Consider the following 23,253-nt stretch of genomic DNA (forward strand, 5'->3'; position numbering starts at 1 on the left):
CGGGTTCCCTGCTTGGAGCCTGCTTCTCCCTCTGCCTGTGTCTCTGCCTCTCTCTCTCTCTCTCTCTCTGTGTGTCTCTCATGAATAAATAAAATCTTAAAAAAAAATAAAAAAAGGTAGCATGTTGTTTACACTGTTTTACACCTAAATTTTGTTGTAAAATAATATATCTTGAGGATTACTGCTGGTATTAACATACTGTATTTAGTAAAACTAGTTCCCCATTGATGGATATTTAGGTTGTTTCCAAATTTTTGCTCTCCCACTGAAACAAAACAATGCTGATATAAATAATTTAAGACATCTATCAATTTGCATATGTGTTGAGTCTATCTGAGGTATAAATTTACTTATAAAAGCTGGGTCAAAGTATGTACACCTTAATTTTTATTATAAGCACATTCAAATTCTCTTCCATAGAGGTTGTGCTCATTCATGAACCCATCACAAACTACGTAAATGCCACTTCCCTATGTTCCTGTCATTTTAGTAACATCGGAATCTTTGACAATTTGATAGGTAATTAAGAAAAAGCATCTGGGTACTTTCAACTTGTATCTAAGGGCTGAGGTCAGGCATATTTTCATTTAAGAACCACTAGTAACTACTTGTTTGCCCTTTGTTTATTTTTCTGTTCAATATTGACCTTTTCTAATGCTTTACAGAAGCTCTTCATAAATGAAGGAAATGTGATCTATGATATATATTGCAAATAGTTTCCCAAAGTTGTCACTTATCTTTGTTTCTGTTAGTTCTGGCTATGCAGATGTTTTCAACTTTTACAGAGTCGAATTTGTCTTTTTATGTATGGGTTCTAGGTTTTATGTCAAAGATTATCAAAACTTCTTTCCCATCATTTCTTTGCTGTTTCATTTTATGTTAATTTAAACCTGTAATTCATCTGGGAATTTATTCTCATGCTGGTGTGAGGGCTGAATACAATTTTTTCAAAAGTCTATGCTATTTCCAAATACCACTTAGAGAAAAATCCGTCTTTTCCCATTTATCTGGGATGCCACCTTTATCATAAATTAACTTATACTAGGGTCTACTGCTAAACTTTATTCTATTCAAATAATGTTTAGTGATACATCATAAAGATAATTTTGATTTTTCTTAAGTTAATATATTTCAAGTAGTAGGCTCCATGCCTGATGTGGGGCTTGAATTCATGACCCTGAGATCAAGAATCCCATGCTCTACCAACTGAGCCAGTCAGGCACTCCAAAAAATTTAATTATTTTATTTATTTATTTATTTATTTATTTATTTATTTATTTAGATTTTATTTATTGGGATCCCTGGGTGGCACAGCGGTTTAGCGCCTGCCTTTGGCCCAGGGCACGATCCTGGAGACCCAGGATCGAATCCCACGTCGGGCTCCCGGTGCATGGAGCCTGCTTCTCCCTCTGCCTGTGTCTCTGCCTCTCTCTCTCTCTCTCTCTGTGTGACTATCATAAATAAATAGAAAATTTAAAAAAAAGATTTTATTTATTTATGATAGACATAGAAAGAAAGAGAGGCAGAGACACAGGCAGAGGGAGAGGCAGGCTCCATGCCGGGAGCCCGATGTGGGATTCGATCCCGGGTCTCCAGGATCACGCCCTGGGCCAAAGGCAGGTGCTAAACCGCTGCGCCACCCAGGGATTCCCGATTTTAATGTTACAATGTTTTATTTTTTATTTTTTTAAAATTTTTATTTATCTATGATAGTCACACACACAGAGAGAGAGAGAGAGAGAGAGAGAGAGGCAGAGACACAGGCACAGGGAGAAGCAGGCTCCATGCACTGGGAGCCCGACGTGGGATTTGATCCCGGGTCTCCAGGATCGCGCCCTAGGCCAAAGGCAGGCGCCAAACCGCTGCGCCACCCAGGGATCCCTGTTACAATGTTTTAATATCTGGTAAGGACTGGCCCTCATCCCCCACTATGCTTTCCAGAATTTTCCTGATTTTTGTTTCTCTTTGACATTATTTTAAAAATCAGTTGAAGTCCCAACTTCCTCACAAGAAAATTCCCACTGGTCCCTCTAGTAGGATCACATTAAAGATTAACTTAGGGAGAATGAACATCTCTATGATGTTGAGACTTTTTTTTTTTTTAAGATTTTATTTATTCCTGAGAGACACAGAGAGGCAGAGACATAGGCAGAGGGAGAAACAGGTTCCATGCAGGGAGCCCAATGTGACATGATCCCGGGACTTATTCTTTTTTTTTTTTTTTTAAGATTTTATTTATTTATTTGAGAGAGAACATAAGCAGGGGACAGCAGAGGGAGAGCAAGAAGCAAACTCCCTACTGAGTAGGGAGCCCGACAGGGCTCAATTCCAAGACTCTGGGATCATGACCTGAGCCAAAGGCAGATGCATAACTGAACCATCCAGGATCAAAAAAATAAATAAATCTTAAAAAAAAATTAAAAGCCTTTTATTCTTCCCTTATTAAGTATAGCTTTTCAATTAATGCAGCATAAAAAAAATCTATTATGGAGGCATCTGGGTGGCTCAGGGGTTGAATGTCTGCCTTGGGGTCAGGTCATGATTCTGGGGTCCTGGGATTGAGTCCTATATCGGCTCCCTGCAGCGAGTCTACTTCTCCCTCTGCCTATGTCTCTGCCTCTCTCTGTGTCTCTCGTGAATAAATAAATAAAATCTTAAAAAAAAAAAAACAAAACTATTATGAGGAAAACAGAACCAGCAAATAAATTAGGAATTGGCATGTTTCAGGAACCTGTTGCTGGGACTGGAAGCACTCTCTATCAAGTGTGGCCATGTTCATTCCCAAAAGCAACTTCTCTGTGGCTGTTTGATTACCATTTAAGTTACTAAAGGCAACGAACAAAAAGCATATGTATGACAGCAAAACAGGACTGTCTAAGTGAAATATGTCCCCATTAGGTCTATATTACAGAAGATGAAAATATTGTATAAAGATATTTAAAGCTAAATATCTTTAAAACTTTTCTTTCAGGGAGACAAAGATGAGATTTACATTCAACACTGTACATAGTTAGTAAAATAATAAATCTAACACTTAAACACTTTATTTTTATTTTTTTATTTATGATAGTCACACAAGGAGAGAGAGAGAGAGAGGCAGAGACATAGGCAGAGGGAGAAGCAGGCTCTATGCACTGGGAGCCCGACATGGGATTCGATCCTGGGTCTCCAGGATCGCGCCCTGGGCCAAAGGCAGGCGCTAAACCGCTGCGCCACCCAGGGTTCCCTAAACACTTTAAATTTTTCTATAGAAACAAGTTAATTAGGGACTCCTGCATGGCTCAGGGGTTGAATGTCTGCCTTCAGCTCAGGGCATGATCCTGTGGTCCTGGGATCTCTGCTTGTGTCTCTGTCTCTCTCTCTGCCTGTGTCTCCGTCTCTCTCTCTGTGTGTCTCTCATGAATAAGTAAATAAAAATCTTAAAAAAGAAAAAGAAACAAGTTAATTAAAAAATAAAATCTGCCTCCTTGCATTTGAAAATCAATATAAAATATAACAAAAACACTTTTTCTTTCTTAGGGGGTGGCTACTAAAATGCATGAGCTGGGCTGAAATCCCGTTTTGTGACCACTAGATGCATTTCCTTTTGGGGTTTATCTCAAGATGAAGTAACATCTCACTGTATGGCTAGTGTCCTGCTGGATAATATTTTCACTCTTCACAGTGTTCCTGTTGGCTGTAAACCAACAATCTACACACCAGTACAGAAGCAAAAACCAAGACAACCTAGGTGTTAGTTTTGGCCAATGTACTGGACACGAACTTTACTTTTCTGACAATGACAGCATCTTTCACACAGGGTCATGGTGAAAAATAAAAGAGATCCTGGATATGTAGTTTATAAATTACAGAGTGCAATTCTACAATTCTAATAGGTGTCTATAAAAAGAAATTACTCCAAATGATGTTGGTGAAAATGGTGAAGCAGAGAGATTCAAGGGCCATTCCCTCATAGAAACATGGGGAAAAGCCAGCAAAATCTGTCAAAACATTATTGGAACTCTGGAAAACAGCCAAACGTTTAAAACTACATGAATCTTTCTTTAATCAAGAAAAAAAGTGAGAGGTAGCCTGCAGGAGAGCATTTCAGCTTACTCTTGCCCCATTTGCCCACGCTTGTCTGGCTCAGCAGTCATGAAGATAGCAGCCTGCACTCCTAGTGTGAGGGAGCACTTCTGGTGCTGGAGGGAGCTGAGCAGTCCTTGTTCTCAAAGAATAGTGGTTGCCTGTGTTTTTTTTTTTTTTTTTTTTTTAAAGATTTTATTTATTTATTCACAAGAGACACAGAGAGAGAGAGGCAGAGGGAGAAGCAGGATCCATGCAGGGAACCCGATGTGGGACTCGATCCCGGGTCCCCAGGATAACACCCTGGGGCAAAGGCAGGTGCTAAACCACTGAGCCACTGGGGCTGCCCACTGAGCCACTGGGGCTGCCCTGGTTGCCTGTTTTGACCAACATGGGTGGCTTCCTGAGGTACTAATGCAAAGGGTCTGCCTTTATTTCACCTAACTCGGAATCCTCTCACATCAGAGAAGTGGCTATGGTACTTTTGCTGAAAGTACCTGAAGGCAAATGAACCAGATGCTGCCAGATGAAGCAAATGGTACAAATGTGAAAAAGCCTGGCAAAAGAAACCTGGGCTGTGAGATGCTTTGGGGAATGAGTTTTTGGTTTTCTTTTCTCCCAACATGGAGCCTGAAGCAGGGCTCGATCCCAGGATCCCGGGAGTATGACCCAAGCCAAAGGCAGATGTTTAACCCACTGAGCCACCCAGGTGCCCTGGGAATAAGAGTTTTGAAAAGCTTCAAAACATTCCGGGGAATCCAGAGAGTCATGCACACGCCACAGGCAGGGTACATTCTCAGAAAAGACCTGAAAGCCCTAAACTCTTACCTCTGGTTGATAGTAAAGCCCTGTGCAAGCAGGAAGTGAAGGCAAAGGCAGAGTTGTAAACTTCCAGGCTGAGTGATGAAGGTATGCTCCAACACAGACACAGCCTCTAGCTGCAAAGACTGGGATTTTGTTGTTGTCACTGATACAAGTATTTAAGAAAATCCTTATTAAGTCACTAGCTGACCACTAGGCTAACAGAACAGAGACTTCAGTGACCACACACAACAGCAAACAGAGTTTAAAAAACTAGTTTAGAAACATCACAGGGAGCCTGGGTGGCTCAGTCAGTTAAGTATCTTGCTTTCAGCTCAGGTCATGATCCCAGGGTCCTGGGATCAAGTCCATGTTAGGCTCCCTGCTCAGCGGGGAGCCTGCTTCTTCCTCTCCCTTTGCCCCTCCCTAGCTTGTGCTCTCTCTCTCTCTCTCTCAAATAAATAAAATAAAATCTTATTTAAAAAAAGAAAAAAGAAAAATCACTAAAAAAGCAACTATGACCCACAATAAGCATTAACAATGAAGCCTGAAGAAAGGGGATGATCCAATTTCCAGAGGTATAATATTATGATATTCAAAATATCCAGTTTTCATAAGAAAGTATGAGGCCATGCAAAGAAACAAGAAAGTATGGCCCATTCACAGGATAAAAGAAATGAACAGAAACTGTCCCAGAGAAAGCTGACATTGGACCTATGAGACACACACTTTAAATCAACTGTCTTAAATATGCTCAAAGAATTAAAGCAAACCATGGACAAAGAAATAAAGGAAATCAGAATGCTGACTCACCACAGAGATCATCAAGAAGGAGACAGGAATTAGAAAGCCTAAATAGAAATGCGGGAGCTGAAGGGCGCATGGGTGGCTCAGTAGGTTAAGCTCCTGCCTTTGGCTCAGGTCATGATCTTGGAGTCATGGAACTGAGCCCTGAATTGGGCTCCCTGCTCAGTGAGGAATCTGCTTCTCCCTTTCTCTCTGCTCTCCCCTTGTGCTTTTTTTCTTGGATAAATAAAATCTTAAAAAAAAGAAACACTGGAGCTGAAAAGTACAACAAAGTACTTTTTGAAAAGTACACATGAAAAATTCATTACAGGATTAAAAAAAAAAAGATTTATTTGAGGGCAGCCTGGGTGGCTCAGCGGTTTAGCGCAGCCTTCAGCCTGGGGTGTGATCTTGGAGACCGGGGATCGAATTCCATGTTGGGCTCCCTGCATGAAGCCTGCTTCTCTGCTTCTCCCTCTGCCTGTGTCTCTGCCTCTCTCTCTCTCTCTCTGTCTCTCTGTCTCTCTGTGTCTCTCATTAATAAATAAATTTAAAGAATCTTAAAAAAATATTTATTTGAGAGAAGAGAGAGAACACAGAGGGAGAGTGAGAAGGAGAAGCAAACTCCCCATTGAGCAGCAGAGAGCCCAATACAGGGCACGATCCCTGGACCTCGAGACCATGACCCAAGGTGAAGGCAGATGCTCAACCGAATGAGTCACCCAGGTGCCTTTCATTAGAGTATTTGAACAGGCAGAAGAACCTGTGAACTGGAAGATAGGCCAACTGAAATGATCAGTCTGAGGAACAGAAAGAAGAAAGACCAGGAGCAGTCTATGAGACTGTGACACACCATAAAGCACATCAATGTAGGCCTAATGGGAATCTCGGAGGAGACAGAGAAAGGAGAAGAAAGAATATGTGAAGACCAAAAACTCCCCCAATTTAATGGAAGGCATGAGAGAGAAAACTGTCAATGGAGAATTCTATACACAGCAAAAGTACCCTTCAAAAATGGAGACCAAGATACTTCTAAATAAACAAAAGACAAGGGAGTTTGTTGTTAGTTGACCTGGTCTACAAGAAATATTAAAGGAGGGGTGCCTAGGTGGCTCAGTGGTTGAACATCTGCCTTTGGCTCAGGTCATGATCCTGGGGTCCTGGAATTGAGTCCTGCATCGGGCTCCCTGCAGCAAGCCTGCTTCTTCTCCCTCTGCCTGTCTCTGTATCTCTCATGAATAAGTAAATAGAATCTTAAAAAAAACCCAAAAAGAAATATTAAAGGGAAACCCTCAGGCTGAAATGAAAGGACATCAGATAATGACGTGACACCACACAAAGAAATAAAAAACACCAATAAAGATAACCACATATGTAAATATAAAAGCCAATATTGTATTTTGTTTTGAATTCTCCTTTCTTCCCTCCTATATGATTTAATTATAAATTTATGTCAATACATACAATATAAGATGTAATTTCTGACAATAACACAAATGAGAAGGGATGGTGTTGTAGAGGAGCAGAGTTTAATATACAATGGAAGCTAAGGTAGTATTGACTCAAACTAGATTGCCACAAATTGAAGATGTAATTCCCAGTGTAGTCACTAAGAAAAAGAGCAATAAATGATATGGTTACCTTAACAAAGGAGACTTCAGTCTCACATTTACCATGCTCCCTTTTGAGTCTTCTGGCTGGGAGTAAGGTCATAGGGAACTTTAGTCTGGATCATGAGTTAAAAGATATTCTCTGCTACAGAAACTCAAGAAGGACTTAGTAACTTCACTAGCCTTTGATCCCTCTCTCCCCAAGGTACACAAGGGTGCAAAGAGGAAAACGTGTTGAACTACCAGCCATTCAGGTATTTTTATCATATCCACTTCTGAAAAAATTCGAAGCACCAAAACAATGTAGGTAAACTTAGTGAATAAATAAAGTCTAAGTGTAAAACAGTTATTTCCTCTTGGCCATAAGCATGATGATGGTGGCTTCTTTATAACCATGTGGAATCAATATAAAGTGTGTACTTAGTAACCTTTTGGAAAACTATACCAAAAGATGGGAAGAGTAGTTGGTTTATAAGTAAGCTGCAGGACTAATTCGGGGCAAGAAGAAACATAACAGCTGGGACACATGGGTGGCTCAGCGGTTGGGCATCTGCCTTCGGCCCAGGGCATGATCCCAGAGTGCCAGGATTGAGTCCTGTATCTGGCTCCCTGCATGGAGCCTGCCTCTTTCTGCCTGTGTCTCTGCTTTTCTCTGTCTCTCATGAATAAATGAAATCTTAAAAACAAACAAACAAACAAACAAACAAAAAACTGCTGAAAACAATGACAGCCTATGATGCATATAACTATATCTGAGAAGCAGAGTGCATGGGAACACTCAGTAGGATGACTGAACAGAAACCCCAACACGAGCCCTGATAATTTCTGGATTACGGACAACATTACTGGGGTTAGGGGTCCGAAGGAAACTGTAAAAGTCTTTTAACTCCTTTCCATGCTTCCTACCTTATTCTTACATATTCTCCATACTCCAGCCACAGTGATTCCTCCAGTGCATATGATGGCTCACCACTGCCTCTCAACTCACAATCCCCACAGGACTCCCTATCTGCTCCAAACTCAATCTCAGCACACTCCAACAGACCTACCATGACTGTGCCCTGGGGTGGGCGGGGCTCATTTCCTGCCACACTCTCCTTCTTGCTCTGCCTGCTTCAGCCACCAGCTTTCTTACTGTGTCTCAAACATGCCCAGATACTATGCCTTAAGGGCTTTGCATTTCACGTTTGCTGTGCCTAAAAAGAGTAAAATCTCAGATACAAGCATACCTTGGAAATATTGTAGGTTCAGTTCCAGATCACCTTAATAAAGTGAGTATCACAAGAAAGCAAGTCAAATGATTTTCTGGTTTCCCATTGTATATAAAAGTTTTGTTTATACTATTCTGTAGTCCAATGAGTGTGTAATACCATTATGTCTAAAGAACAATGTACACACTACAATTAAAAAACACTATTGCTAAAAATTGCTAACCAGCATCTGAGCTTTCAGGGAGTTGTAACCTTTTTTTTTTTTTTTTTTTGGTAACCTTTTTTTTAAAGTGAACTCTATATCCAAGGTGTGGCCGGAACTCAAAACCCGGAGATCAAAAGTCACATGCTCTACCGACTGAGCCAGGTAGGCGTCCTCATCTTTTTGCTGGTGGAGGGTCTTGCCTAGATGATGATGGCCAATGACTAATTGGGATGGTGATTGCTGAAGGTTGGGGTGGCTGTGGCAATTTCTTAAAGTAAGACAACTGTGAAGTCTGCAACATTGATTGACTCCTCCTTTCACAAATGATTTCTCTGTAGCATGTGATCTGTCTGATAGCATTTTACTCACAGTTGAACCTCTTTCAAAACTGGAAGTCAATTCTCACAAATCCTGATGGTGCTTTAACAACTAAGTTTACATGATATTTGAAATCTTTTGTTACCATTTTAGCGCTTTTGTTACCATTTTAACAATCTTCACAGCAACTTCACCATGAGTAGATTCCTTCTCTTTTTTTTTTTTTTTGAGTAGATTCCTTCTCAAGAAACCACTGCCATTGCTCATCCATAAGAAAAAACTCCTCATCCATTAAAGTTTTTTTTTTTTTTTAAGATTTTATTTATTTATTCATGAGATACACACAGGGAGAGAGAGAGGCAGGCAGAGACACAGGCAGAGGAAGAAGCAGGCTCCTCACAGGGAGCCTGATGTGGGACTCAATCCCAGATCCTGGGATCAGGCCCTGAGCCAAAGGCAGATGCTCAACTGCTGAGCCACCTAGGCATCCCCATTAAAGTTTTATCATGATCGCAGCATCTCAAATATAACAGTAATAAAATTTGAAATATTGTGAGAATTACCAAAATGTGACAGAGACAGAGTGAGCAAATGCTGTTGGAAAAATGGCACCGACAGACTTGCTTGACACAGGGTTGCCACAAACCTTCAATTTGTAAAAAAAAACCCAGCATCCATGAAGCGCAATAAAGCAAAGCACAATAAAACGAGGCATGGCTATCTATATTCAGATGGTTTTCTTCTTCGCTGTCTTCAGTGCTCTACTAATGTCACCTATCAGAAAGGATTTTGGTGACCACATTACCTAAAACAAGTTCTCCCTTCAACATTACTCTCCATCCTCTTCCTCTGCCTATTCTCATTCAGAGCTCTCATTGCTACCTGATCTTCTATAGACTTAATTCATTTACTGACTCCCCAACCTATGCCCCATTGTTACGTCTCTAGGGGAGCAGACTCTGGTCTGTTTATCGCTGTATACCTAGTACCTAGAACAGTGCCTAACACAGGAATATTTAACCAATTGTTGTAGGATTAATGTGATTAAATGAAAAGGCATAAATACATACCCAGAATACATGTCATGGGGCAGGTTTCTTCCAGATTACTCAGAAATACTTCTTTTTTGTAGAACATTTTTGTGGGTTCATGTTCTGTCTCTTCTGGGTGAATGAAGATAGGGCCATAAAAATATGCAGCTCCATCTCGGACCCATACCTTTTCAATTCTTAGGGGGAAAAATGGAGAAATTCCATTAAAATAGAATTCTGATATGTTTCATTTTTGAAGGGTTAATTTATCAAAAATTCTTTTAACTGAAAACTTACTGATATTTAACTACTTAGGAGTTCCGTTGACTATTTTGGTAACACAGTTTCCTTGACTTTTTCCCACTTTGAGTACAGAAGACATTTGAAAAGAGAGATGGACATTGGCTACTCATCTGAGGGAAAATTTTTTTTAACACAATACCAAGGCATATGACTTAATAGTTTTAGCTAAGCCCCAGGTTTTTTTTTTCCTGAAATGCTCATGATGAAAACAAAACTGAGCATCTATCACTGGACTTGTCAAGTGGAGTAGACAAACCATCCATATTTGGGGTCAGCTCACATGAGTGGCAGGTATTTAAGACAATGGGGTACATGACCTTTTTGTGTGTCAAGGTAAAATAGCCCTTCACCTCTTGAGAATCTGATGAAAGCCAGATATTATCTCCCTAGATAAAAATAAAAATTCACATCTGACTGCTGTGTGCTAGGTATCATACCATTCCTCACAACCACCTCCAGTCAAGTTGGGATTACTGTCCCCATTGTCTTGTGGTTCCTGACATGAAGCAACATCCTCACTTTCGTTTGTGTTAACTCTACCCTTCCAGTTCCTCAGGCCAAAACACAGAGGTCACCCTTGACTCCTTCTCTCTTGGACCCCAAATCCCATTTATCAGGAATCCTATTAACTCAACCTTTCCTATTAACAACAGGATCTGACTGCTGGCCTGAGTCACTAATCACTGGTGCCTAAATAATTGCCAACAGCCTCCTAGCAAATTTCCTTGCTTCTCTTTGACCCTTTAAGGCTACTCTCAACAACCAGTAGCAGAGTAATCCTGCTAAGAACTAATTCAGATATCACATCTATGCTTAAAAGAATCCAAGTGGGGCTCCTGGGTGACTCAGTAAGTTGAGTGTCTGCCTTTGGCTCAGGTCATGATCTTGGGGTCCTGGGAACAAGCTCCATGACTGGCTTCCTGCCATGTCTCTCTTCCTGGGGAGTCTATTTCTATTTCTTCTTCTGCCTCTCCCCTAACTTGGGCTTGCTTTCTCTCAAGTAAATAAAATCTTAAAAATGAATGAATGAATGAAAGGAAGAAAGAAAGAAAAAAAAGAAAAGAAAAGAAAAAGAAAGAATCCAATGGTACTCCCTTTAATTCAGTAAAAGCCCAAGTACCAACAATGGTCTCTAAGGTCCACAAGAGTTGCACCATATGCTGTGAACCCTCATCTTCTATCTAATTCAATGCACTGTTCACTCCTCCTGTAACAAACTCTCCAGATCTGGACAGGCCTGGCACACTTCTCTCTCAGGTCTTCATACTGGCTGTTTTGCTTCCTAGGAAGGTTTCCCCCTGGATATTCACATTACTCACTCCCTTAGTTTCTTCAAGTGTTAGCTCAACTATCAGTTCTCAGAGAGGTCTAGATACACCACCCTATTTAAACTTCTGCATCTCTTCAACTTTGACCATGGCACTCCTAATTCCCTAGTCTTTTCTATTTTTTCCACAGCACATATCACAACTTAATGTACTGTACTCTTTTTTTTTTATTCACAATGTTTATTGTCTTCCCACTAGAACAAAGATCCACAGTATTAAGGCTATTTGTCTGTTTTATTCACCAAGGTATCCTTATAGCCTAGCAAATACGAAGTTTATAACAAATGATTATTGAATGAAGAGAAAATAGAATGAGGAAACTGGAGTTCAGAGAAGTCAATCATTTGCCTAAGGATATGCAGCCAGCAGGGCTGGAACTCACACCAAGACCCACTACTCATAACTACTATCCACTACTGCCCAGTCTTGTACCTGACTCTGTCATTGCTATTTTATGCCATGTAGCCAAACTTTCAATCACTTACTTGTTCAATAAATATCTGAGTCTTTACTATGTTTCATGCATCGTGCTTAGAGCATGGAATACAAAGGCAAGCAAAAAGCAAAAAACTCCCCTATTCTCAGGGAATTTGCAGTCTGGTATGGAAACCCAAAGTAAAATAACCTGGCATGTGCTCTGAAAGTAATGGCGAGACCTAATCCAGTCTGCAGGGGACAGGAAAGGATTCCTTAAGGAAGCGCTATCTAAGTTTAAGCTAAGAGTTCATCATGTGAGGGGGGCAGGGAGATTTCTGGGATGACAATTCAGTAAATGGCAGGAGAAGAAAAGAAAAATTCATAGGGAGGATTTAAGAAGGAAGTGTGGGGGATCCCTGGGTGGCTCAGCGGTTTAGCGCCTGCCTTTGGCCCAGGGCCCGGTCCTGGAGTCCCGGGATTGAGTCCCGCGTCGGGCTCCCGGCCTGGAGCCTGCTTCTCCCTCCTCCTGTGTCTCTGCCCCTCTCTCTCTCTCTCTGTCTATCATAAAGAAATAAATAAATCTTAAAAAAAAAAAATAAAGAAGAGTGGCTAGAGACAAAAGCAGGATAAACAGGTGTGAGGAAGCTGGGGAAGTTACAGGATCATGGGGGAATGATGACAACTTTTGACTTCATCCTCAAGAGTGATGAATTTCTACCCCCTCCAAATCATCAACCCCAACTGCATCCTCCCTGATTCAGTTAACACCCACCTGCCCACTCGAGGGCGCACCAGGCCATGGGATTTGATGAAGACACAGTCGCCAACCTTTAGCCACATGTCATTGTAACGGAGTTGCTCAAAGTAGTGGCAACCTGGTTCACCGTTTGACATTTCCACAGGGACATCTTCTTTCTCCTGTGGTAAAGGAAACTGGTTGAAGATAGACAGCTGACGATCAAGGAGTAGACAGAGAAAGTTAAGAAAGAAAAGCTGACTTTCCATATTAACTTAAAAAAATAACTATAAGTAGATGTTTTGATGAAGATTGGAAGCCTAAAGATTGGGGTTCTGAAATCAAACTGAGTCTTCTTAAATACTGCATTTATTTTAAATTTCTACTTACGTTTCAATTAGCAAATAATCGTGCCTCAGATAAGTCTCATTGGCTATGATACTGCCACTGTACAACGCTTCTGCTTAAGTTTCATAAAATGTTACTCCAAGGTCCTTTTATCCCCTTTGCCCTCTCCCCCCCATTCCCATAGCCTTCAGCAAAAAAAGTACCACACAGAATGGATCAGCATTCAAGAGCAGTCTCACTCATACACTGCTATGGAGCATAAAGAGCAAATTCTGCACAAGCTTCCTCTTCACTACATTTATTGAGCTCTCAATTTTTTTTAAAAAAGATTTTATTTATTCATGAGAGAGAGAGAGAGAGAGAGAGAGAGAGAGGCAGAGACACAGATGGAGGGAGAAGCAGGCTCCCTGAAAGCAGCCCATTGTGGGACTTGATCCCAGATCCCAGGATCAGGCCCTGGGCCAAAGGCACACGCTCAACTGCTGAGCCACCCAGTGTCCCAAACTCTCAATTTTTCCCCCCAAACTCTCAATTTTTTAACATTAACAACTAATGATTTTAAATTATCATTAATAAAAATAAAGTTATCATTTTTATTTATTCTTGGATGGAAAAGTATAGCCTCTGTGATATAAACACATACACTTTGTTTCTAAATAAATAACAAGCTCTGTCACCTACTGGCTGCTGTGATGCTGGGCTAATTACTTGACCTGTTAGGTCACCTATAAAACAAAGGCAGCGCACCCATCAGATGGGGCTGTTAGGAAGCTTCACATACTCCACATCAAGTATGCAGAACAATGTCTGACTTAGGAAAAGCCTTGAACACACATTCATTATTGTGGTTTTATAGTTTTGGCAAAAAATAGAAAATGAAAAGGGTAGCCTAGATAGCTCAGTGCAGTGTCTGACTCCAGCTCAGGCCATGATCTCAGGATCCTGGGATGGAGCCTTGTGTTGCCCTCTGTGCTCAGCGGGGAGTCTGCTTCTCCTTCCCCTCTGCCACTCCCCTGGCTCATGCTCTCTCTCTCTCTCAAACAAATAAAATCTTAAAACAAGAAAAAGAAAAAAGAACAGTTCTGATCTGATGCAGAGAATAGGCAAAGCATGAGGTGTTTTAAACATACTAATTCCAAAACATATAAAAGCTGAGGAAACTCCAGAACCCCAACATTTTCTACTGCATCTGCTTGAGAGTATCTGAAACTTCAAACTGAAAAAAAGAAAAATATCCTTCAGAAGGTCCAAACAATTTGTTTTGATGTTTATGACTTCAGATGTGATATATAAATGGTTCTTCTGGAAAATCCTGAAGAATGCATAAGGTCACACATATAATGGGTGAGGGGAAATCTGTAGGAATGGGAGCTATAAAGTAGCCCCAAAATTAAGAATAACTTTCTCTTTTGGAAATGGGTTGGTTGTGTTCTGAAGTTTTTTTTTTTTAAAGTAACCTCTCTGCCCAAAATGTGGCTGGAACTCACAACCCCAAAAATGAGAGCTGCATGCTCTATCTGCTGAAGGTATTCTTTTTTTTTTTTTTTTATGCTGAAGGTATTCTTTTAAAAAGTTCCAGGAATGACTTGTTTCGGTCAGGCAGTATTAAAATAAAGACAGGAGACAAAAGGAAAAAAAATTGCATGCACATAGAGGACCTTGGAGTCTTATGAATTCTAATAAGAAATGTGGGTTAATTCCTATGTTGGCTTCCATTGGTATTTCTTATTCTTTCAAAATTAACATCTCTATAACTCCCAAACATACTAGTAAAGTGTAAAGAAGATCATGTTTTCCTCAGCTCCCTTTCTCTTGTAACACTGTTAGGACAGTAAAACGGATTTCTTTTCTAAGACACTAAGAAGTCTATTTTTTCCAGGTTTTGTTTTTTAAGATTTTATTTATTTGAAAGAGAGCACAAGCAAAAGAATACAAGCAGGGGAGTAGCAAAGGGAGAGGGAGAAGCAGGCTCCCTGCTGAGCAGGGAGCCCAATGTGGAGCTTGATCCCAAGACCCCAAGATCATGACCTGAGCCAAAGGCAGAGGCTTAACCAACTGAGCCACACAGGTGCCCTCATTTTGTCAAATTCTGAAAACAATTTATCCAAATCTTTTACATCCTTGAGTAGGCGGTTTCTGGTCCCACAGGTTCCAAGTATTCCTTTTAAGGTTATTTCTCAATGTATTTTATTGTTAAGGTGAATCAGGTATTTTCTTCTATATGATTATCCTAACAGTTGATAAAATATATTCAACATTATATTCAACGTTTTCATTTTACTTTCAAGAATCCTGTGAATTATAGTTTGGTTTATATAAAAAAGCTATTGGGTGTCTGGGTGGCTGAGGTGATTGAGCGTCTGCCTTCGGCTCTGGTCATGATCCCAGGGTCCTGGAACTGAGCCCTACATTGGGCTCCCTGCTTAGTGGGGAGCCTGCTTCTCCCTCTCCTAACTGCTTGTACTCTCTTTTGCTGTCTCTCTCTGTTTCAAATAAATCAATAAATAAAATCTTACAAAAAAAAAGTTATTGACTCATATATGGATTTTCAAATTCCTTTGTTGAATCCTGTTTTTCAAAACTTTAGTTAATTGCTCCCCTATGATCTTTATGATTGCCACTTTATTGTCAATATTTTTGCTATTTTGGTCTGCATTGGCTACTTTTGGAAAAATATAGGTAACCGTAGAGCAAGCAGGCTTTAGGCATAAGAAAAAAATATAACTTAAAAAAAAAAAATCACTTTGTGGAAATACCATCTAAAGACTTAAATACAGTTACTGTACTTTATCAAATAATCTCTCCTTTGATCTATTAATATAATAATGTATATTACTGAATTTTCCTCATTCTGACCAATCCTTGCATTTCTAGAATGAACTCTTACCTACTTGGTCATATTATTCTTAAATAACTAATTTGATTTCACTTATAAATAAAAAACCATTTTCTCCAAGTATTTTTTTGCATCAAAATTCGTAAGTTAGATTGAACTGTATCTTTTCTGTTTTATTTTGTCAGGCTTTGGAATTAAGATCATCCTAGTTTTGTAAAATAAACTGGGAAGTTTTCTTTGTTCTCCATGCTTTGAAATAATTTATTTTTTATTTTTATTTTTTAAAGATTTATTTATTTATTCATTCAGAGAGAGCGAGAGAGAGGCAGAGACACAGGCAGAGGGAGAAGCAGGCTCCAAGCAGGAAGCCCGATGTGGGACTCGATCCTGAGTCCCCAGGATCACACCCCGGGCTGCAGGCGGCGCCAAACCGCTGCGCCACCGGGGCTGCCTGCTTTGAAATAATTTAAACAGTATTATAAAAAAAAAACAAAAAACCAAAAACAAAACAAACAAAAAAACAAAAACAAACAAAAAAACAGTATTATAATTATAGGTCTCTTAAAAGGGTTAAAAGAACGGAATTTGAGTACTCTGTGATTAGCTCTCAAGGCATTAACAAATTTTTTTTGTTGTCCACTTCGTTACATCTCTTCTTGATTCTTCAGTAATTTACAGCGTCCTAGAAAATTATTCATTTTATTCAGGCTTTCAAATTTACTAACAGAAATGTAAATTCTTCAAATTTCTTCTACATGTGTATGTATGAACTTAACTGCCTTCTTTTTTTATTAGGATAGTTAGTAGTTTATCTCATTGGACATGTCAAGAATTAGCACTTGGAGAATTTAAATTTTTTTAAGAATTAAAGTTTTTTAAGAATAAAAAGTTAAAAAGAATTAAAAATTACTTTTAAATTCTACTGTAGTTTTCTAAGCCTTAATTTCTGTCCTTCTTATATAATTCCCTTTCTGTTTGGCTAAGGTTTTTTTGTTGTTGTACTTTTTCATTCTGAATTTGAATGCTTTATTCATTTATTTTCTGGAATAGGTTTAAAAAAAATTTTTTTTTAAAGATTTTATGTATTTATTTGAGAAAGAGAGCATGAACAGGGGAAAGGGGGTGGAGAGGGAGAAGTAGGCTCCTTGCTGAGCAGGGAGCCCCATGCAGGGTTCGATCCCAGAACCCCAGGATCATGACGTGAGCCAAAGGGAGATGTTTAACTGAATGAGCCACCCAGGCTCAGTGCCTTGGAATAGGCCTTGGACCAGGTATTTTGAAATGTAAAATTCTTTTGTATGGCTTCTAACTACATACCTTTTCCAAGTTATAACTGTCTTCAGTTCGACTGTCTTCTGAGTTGTCTGTGTTCTTCTCATCATCCCCTTTATCTGCATTTGCAAATACAGAGGCCACTCGGACCACAGGCAAGGGCACATCCCGAGGGACAAACCTAACGGAGCTAATGGGCATGGTCCACAGTTTAATTTTCTTAAAAGATTTGGTTTTGGCAGAATACCGTGATTCACAGACAAAAACATCCTCATCTCGAAAGTTTTCTGGGCATAATTTAAAGTATTCCTGAGAGATATAAGAATAAGATTATTAGTTAGGTGCATTTTCTGAAAACCAGTTAACCAAAAAAACCAAAACCCACACATCAATCAAGCAAATGAACAAAAATAAACCGTTAAGACTTTCTGATAGTTAACAGCAAATAGTAAATGGTTAGAGATGTACAAGCATTTCCCTGCTACAGAATGGCTTATTAAATACATATATCCTTTAGCTTACTAACTGCCCTTTTGAAAATATATTAGCATTTCATACAGCTTTATAATGTTCCTAAAAGCTTTGGATAGGGCTCAATGTGCCTGTATCAGATAGATACACAACGTATACTTTGTTACCTAAAAAGCACACTGATAATTTTAAATGATCTTTCAGAAAATGTCATTCTCAAAAATTAGTCTGGCAATATAAAAAATTTTAAGTTAACTGCATATAGTTATCTAGTGTAGGCAGCCAATGGTGGTCTTTCATCATCATGATCAGATTAATTTCTTCCCAAATCTTTACACACAGCTATATAGATACAGCTTAAAAATTTTTTTTGAAGATTTTTACAGAGCACCTAATTTATAAATATTATTATTTTTTGTTTGAAAATGTTATTTTCATGGAATGATTTGTACTTTGGGGAATAATGAGTTTCTTACCTTGACAAACATGACCACACATTTTCCTAGAATTTTACTAACAGGAACTTTATTGTAATAGTCACTCTTAAAAACTTCTTTTTCTAGAAATTTTCGTGTAGCCAGATGGAATGTTTCATTTGGCCGATAAAACCAACAGCCATACAACCATTTTTCACCTCAAAAACAAAAAGGGGGAGAGAGGGAATTACCATTAATAGAAATCACACATTCTTTGCAAAATGAGCAAATTCTCCATCCAATCTGCCATGGCCTGAGCATAACAATGTGCTTTTTAGGCCACAGTTTCTTAAAATATTTATCTTAAAGAAATGATACTTTAGGGATCCCTGGGTGGTGCAGCGGTTTGGCGCCTGCCTTTGGCCCAGGGCGCGATCCTGGAGAACCAGGATCGAGTCCCACGTCGGGCTCTCGGTGCATGGAGCCTGCTTCTCCGCTCTGCCTGTGTCTCTGCCTCTCTATCTCTGTGTCTCTCGTGAATAAATAAATAAAATCTTTAAAAAAAAAAAAAAAAAAAAGAAATACTTTAAAGTAATGAAGAATGATGAGGTCTAAAAAAAAATACAACTTTCCCCCTCATATTAAAAGATGTATACTATACATGATGAATAAGGTGATGATACCTGCCCTACTCTGTTGTGGACAGGATACACACTCAGGGGAAGGAATACAAAGGTATTTCATGAGAAGCAGCTGAGGGAACTGGACTGCCTGAATCATATCTCTGCTCTGGCTTCATTAACTCCTATTTGTTCTCCATGTTCTAAATTAAAGGCAACTTTTCTAGGACGCCTTTTTGAAATCAAATTCTAAGTCAAGGTCCATATCACACTATACTAATTTCCTTTTCATTTGATTTGTTTTTGTTTTTTTTTTTAATTTTTATTTATTTATGATAGTCACAGAGAGAGAGAGAGAGAGGCAGAGACACAGGCGGAGGGAGAAGCAGGCTCCATGCACCGGGAGCCCGACGTGGGATCCGATCCCGGGTCTCCAGGATCGCGCCCTGGGCCAAAGGCAGGCGCCAAACCGCTGCGCCACCCAGGGATCCCTTCCTTTTCATTTGAGATTTGTACCAGAGTGGTATTGCCAGAGACAAAACATGAGTCCTTAGTTCCTGTGAGGCTCTGCCATCCTACAGTTTGGCTTACTGTATATTTTAAAGAAATACCCATTGAGTGAATGATTCTCAACCTCACTTCAGGACGTTGTGCCTTTGACTCAACTGTGCCACTCACTGGCCCAAGAGTGCTAGATCCTATGTTTTTCATATAGAGGGTGCTAGGTTCTCTTTACCAATAATACACTGTAGAACAACTATTGTTGCAAGGAATAAAATGTCTGAGTTACAATTTTTTTCCCCGAGGACCGAGGAGGAGTAAAACAGTCACATGTCACCAGTGTGCCCTTTGACTGAAAACCAACTTACCAGCAGAATCTTCCCACAGCCTCTCAATGCAGACTATGTGTGGTTGCAGGCTGGCTTCCGCGGGCTCCACATACACGTAGTCTCCAACGTGGTACATGCTGTTCTTAAAGCTGCAGTCCTGGCTGTATGTGCGATGTAAGCCGGAGAGGCCTGTGGCGCCTGAGGAGTCTTCACTCTTTTCAGCTTCTTCGGTGAAAAAGACAAAAAGGCTCCCATTAAAGAGATATGGCAATCAGATGTAGGATTCAAACAACAGGGCAGCCCCCGTGGCTCAGCGGTTTAGTGCCGCCTTAAGTCCAGGGTGTGATCCTGGAGTTCCGGGATCGAGTCCCATGTCGGGCTCCCTGCATGGAGCCTGTTTCTCCCTCTGCCTCTCTCTCTCTGTCTCTCATGAATAAATAAATAAAATCTTAAAAAAAAAGGATTCAAACAACACATACTAATACATTTCATTCTTTTCTAGACCTTCAAGGGCGAGATTCAGGACAAATAGCAGGATATCTGTATTCCTGAGAGCCTCTACTCAAAATTGCCTTTTTGAGTTACAACCAAAAAGTTTATTTATGTATTTATTCATATAAATAAATACATAAATAAACAAAGGATCTACACAATAAAAATAACCACGTTAACAATATATGCTCAATGCAGTCATTCCTGATGATAAACAAAGGTATAAAGAAGAAAACAGGTCACCTGTAAAATCATGGAAATAATCTCATATATACTTCCTCTCCATCTTAAAGTGTCTAAAATTTTTTTCACCCTAACAGTTATTATATGGGTATGTCAAAATTAATGGAATCTTAGAATTAAGGAAATAGAGAACATGCGGATCATACAATAGAATGTAAACTATATATATCTACACTAAAGATACACTGAAGAGGGGTGCCTGGGCAGCTCAGTCAGAAAAGCATGTGACTCCTGATCTTGGGGTTGGGAGTTTGAGCCCCATGTTGGGGATAGAGAGTACTTAAAATACATAAGTAAGAAATAATAATAAAAAAAGATACACTGAACAGTCCCCCTGAGATTAATGCTTTTCAACAAGACATTTTTTTTAAAGATTTATTTGTTCATGAGAGACACACAGAGAGAGAGACAGACACGCAGACATAGGCAGAGGGAGAAACAGGCTCCTTGCAGAGAGCTCAATGCAGGACTTGATCCTGGATCCTGGGATCATGCCCAAGCTGAAGGCAGACGCTCAACCGCTGAGCCACCCAGGCATCCCTACAAGCTTTATTTTTGTTAAATAATACTTTTTAATGGTTCCTATATAAGCTATCATTTGCAAATACCATAGGGTTTTTTAGATTTTATTTTTGAGTAATCTCCACTCAAGGTGAGCTCAAACACACAACCCTAAGATCAAGAGTCGCATGCTCCACCGAATGAGCCAGTCAGGCACCGAAGGGTTTTGTGTTTTTTGTTTTTTTGTTTTAATGAGGATAAAGCATTGCTCACATCTTTATTTCCTTATGATAATTTCCCATAAATCCAACAGCTAGAAATATTTTTAATTTTTAAATGTATTTTCAAACCAACTCCTAAAAATCCATACCATTTTAAGTCCCTCACTGTGTGGCTACAAGGGTCTGTTTCACCATACATGCTCCAACACCCCTATTATAATTTGCTTAAGTGATTTTATTTATTTGTGAGAGAATGAGCAAGAAAGAGAGAGCACGGGGGGGGGGGAGTGAGAGAGAGAGAGCACAAGGGGGGGGAGGGAGGAGTGAGAAAGAGAGAGCACAAGGGGAGGAGGGAGAGGGGGAGAGGGAGCAAATTCTTTGCTGAGCAGGGAGCCCAACATGGGTTCTATCCCAGGATCCTGGGGTCATGACCCAAGCTGAAGGTGGATGCTTAACCGACTGAGCCACCTAGGTGCCCCACATCATTTTTTAAAAAGTTTTGCCAATTTTGGAGGAAAATGTTACCAGTATTTGATTAGTCAAATGAATCCCTGTAAGATACACAACAGTCACAAGGTTCTTGAGCAGGACCATATACCAGCAGGAACACTGCCAAATGAATGGAAAGGGGTAGAGACAGTACACAATGAAAGATTGTTAAACCCCTCAAAATTCTAGAGAGAAGAAACAAGCTAATAAAACTTAGCTGTAGACAAGTGCTACCTTTCATGAAAAAGGATGATGTAGAGGGCAGAGTGCTGAGCCACAGAGGACTCTTTCTAGGACTTGGAATCTAACGACTCTGAACAGGTGGACTTAAAGATTGCTTAGAACTAATGACCCTTTTCTCTCCATTTCTCCATTTCTGAATGAGAATATCTCTCACTATTCCATGCATATGCCATCACTATATTATAGGAGCAGAAAACTTGTTTTTCGGTTTCAAAAATCCACAAATGCAGAGGAACAGTGTCCCAGGAGGGATCATACCCAGAGCCTCACTCATATACACCCATTTAAATGATTCAAATAAGATCTGGGACTTTTGAGCTCATAAACGAGATATTACTTGGATGAGATTTTGATAACTGGAAAATGGGTGTTAACTGCAACAAATATACTTTAAAAAATGGGAGGGTGATTTTGGAATTGGGAAGGAACAGAGACTGGAGGAATTTTGAGGAGCAGGAGAGAAAAAGCCTCCACTGCCTTGAATAGACTGGGAGAGAGGCAGACTTTAAATTAAAGACTTGGCAGCAGAAGGCACAGGTGGAAATGAAAATGCTACTGGAAAGCAGATCCTTGTTATACCATGGCAGAAAGTTTGGCAGAACTGTGCTCTGCAATCACTTGGATTCTGGGCCTCTTGGGTGGATCTTTTGATTATCTCTCTCCTTCTTTGTTGTACTGCCTTGAGATTTCTTCATCTTCTAGTCTTTCTCTAAGTGTTTCCTTTCTGCTATCATTAAAAAATTTTTAAACTGAATCAATTTGACATATAACAATGTGTTAAGTTGTACAACCAGTTACTTTGATACATTTATATATTGTTGCCACTGTAGTGACACTTATTACAGCACATACTTACATAAGATACTGTTGTCTATATCCACTCTAGTGTGCATTAGTGTGCTATGCCTATTTACTACTCCGTACAAGTTTGAACCACCAACCACCATCCTCTTATTGCCCCACCCTACTCTATCATTTTTTTTCTAGGTTTCATTGAGACCACACCATACAACTCTCCTATTTAAAACACACAATTTGATTTCTTGGTATGTTAATTTTTAAAACCTGGTAATACACCACATAAAATCTGCCTTTTGACCATTTTAAATAGATAAATCAGTGGCATTAATTACACTCACAATGTTGTGCGATCATAACCACAATCTACTGACAAAACTTTTTCTTTATTTCAAACAGAAACTCTGTACCCATTAAATACTAACTCACCTCTCTCCCCATCAGGCCCTGGTAACCTCTATTCTACTTTCTGTCTCAGTAAATTTGCTACTGTAGGTACCTGATATAGGTGCAATCATAGATTTGTTCTTTCCTTCTGGCCTATTTCAGTTAGCATGTTTTCAAGGTTCATTTATGTTGCAGCATGTATCACAACTTCACTACTTTTTTATGGGTGAATAACACTCCATTGTGTGCATATATTACGTTTTGTTTATTCATTA

The 23,253-nt window shown here is 39.6% G+C and overlaps 1 protein-coding gene and 1 non-coding gene across 35 annotated transcripts in view; both read right to left on the reverse strand.

Moving 5' to 3' along the window:
• Positions 1-23,253, reverse strand: part of PBRM1 (polybromo 1) — a 119,866-nt gene that overhangs the window by 19,164 nt on the left and 77,449 nt on the right. For 30 of the 34 annotated variants that reach the window (XM_041763818.1, XM_041763803.1, XM_041763819.1 and 27 more), the window contains 5 exons: positions 19,644-19,829; positions 18,215-18,372; positions 17,313-17,576; positions 12,848-12,993; positions 10,067-10,224 (listed from right to left, as the gene is read on the reverse strand). In XM_041763818.1, coding sequence (XP_041619752.1) covers positions 10,067-10,224; positions 12,848-12,993; positions 17,313-17,576; positions 18,215-18,372; positions 19,644-19,829 — 912 coding nt within the window. The remainder of the gene's footprint in view (positions 1-10,066; positions 10,225-12,847; positions 12,994-17,312; positions 17,577-18,214; positions 18,373-19,643; positions 19,830-23,253) is intronic. The other 4 variants (XM_041763832.1, XM_041763826.1, XM_041763829.1 and 1 more) reach the window with 1 other exon arrangement.
• Positions 13,131-13,270, reverse strand: LOC121496415. The gene has a single exon (XR_005989222.1). It is a non-coding gene; the product is annotated as a U4 spliceosomal RNA (small nuclear RNA).

This window comes from Vulpes lagopus, chromosome 7, assembly GCF_018345385.1.
Source record: "Vulpes lagopus strain Blue_001 chromosome 7, ASM1834538v1, whole genome shotgun sequence".
NCBI classification, from domain to species: Eukaryota; Metazoa; Chordata; class Mammalia; order Carnivora; family Canidae; genus Vulpes; species Vulpes lagopus.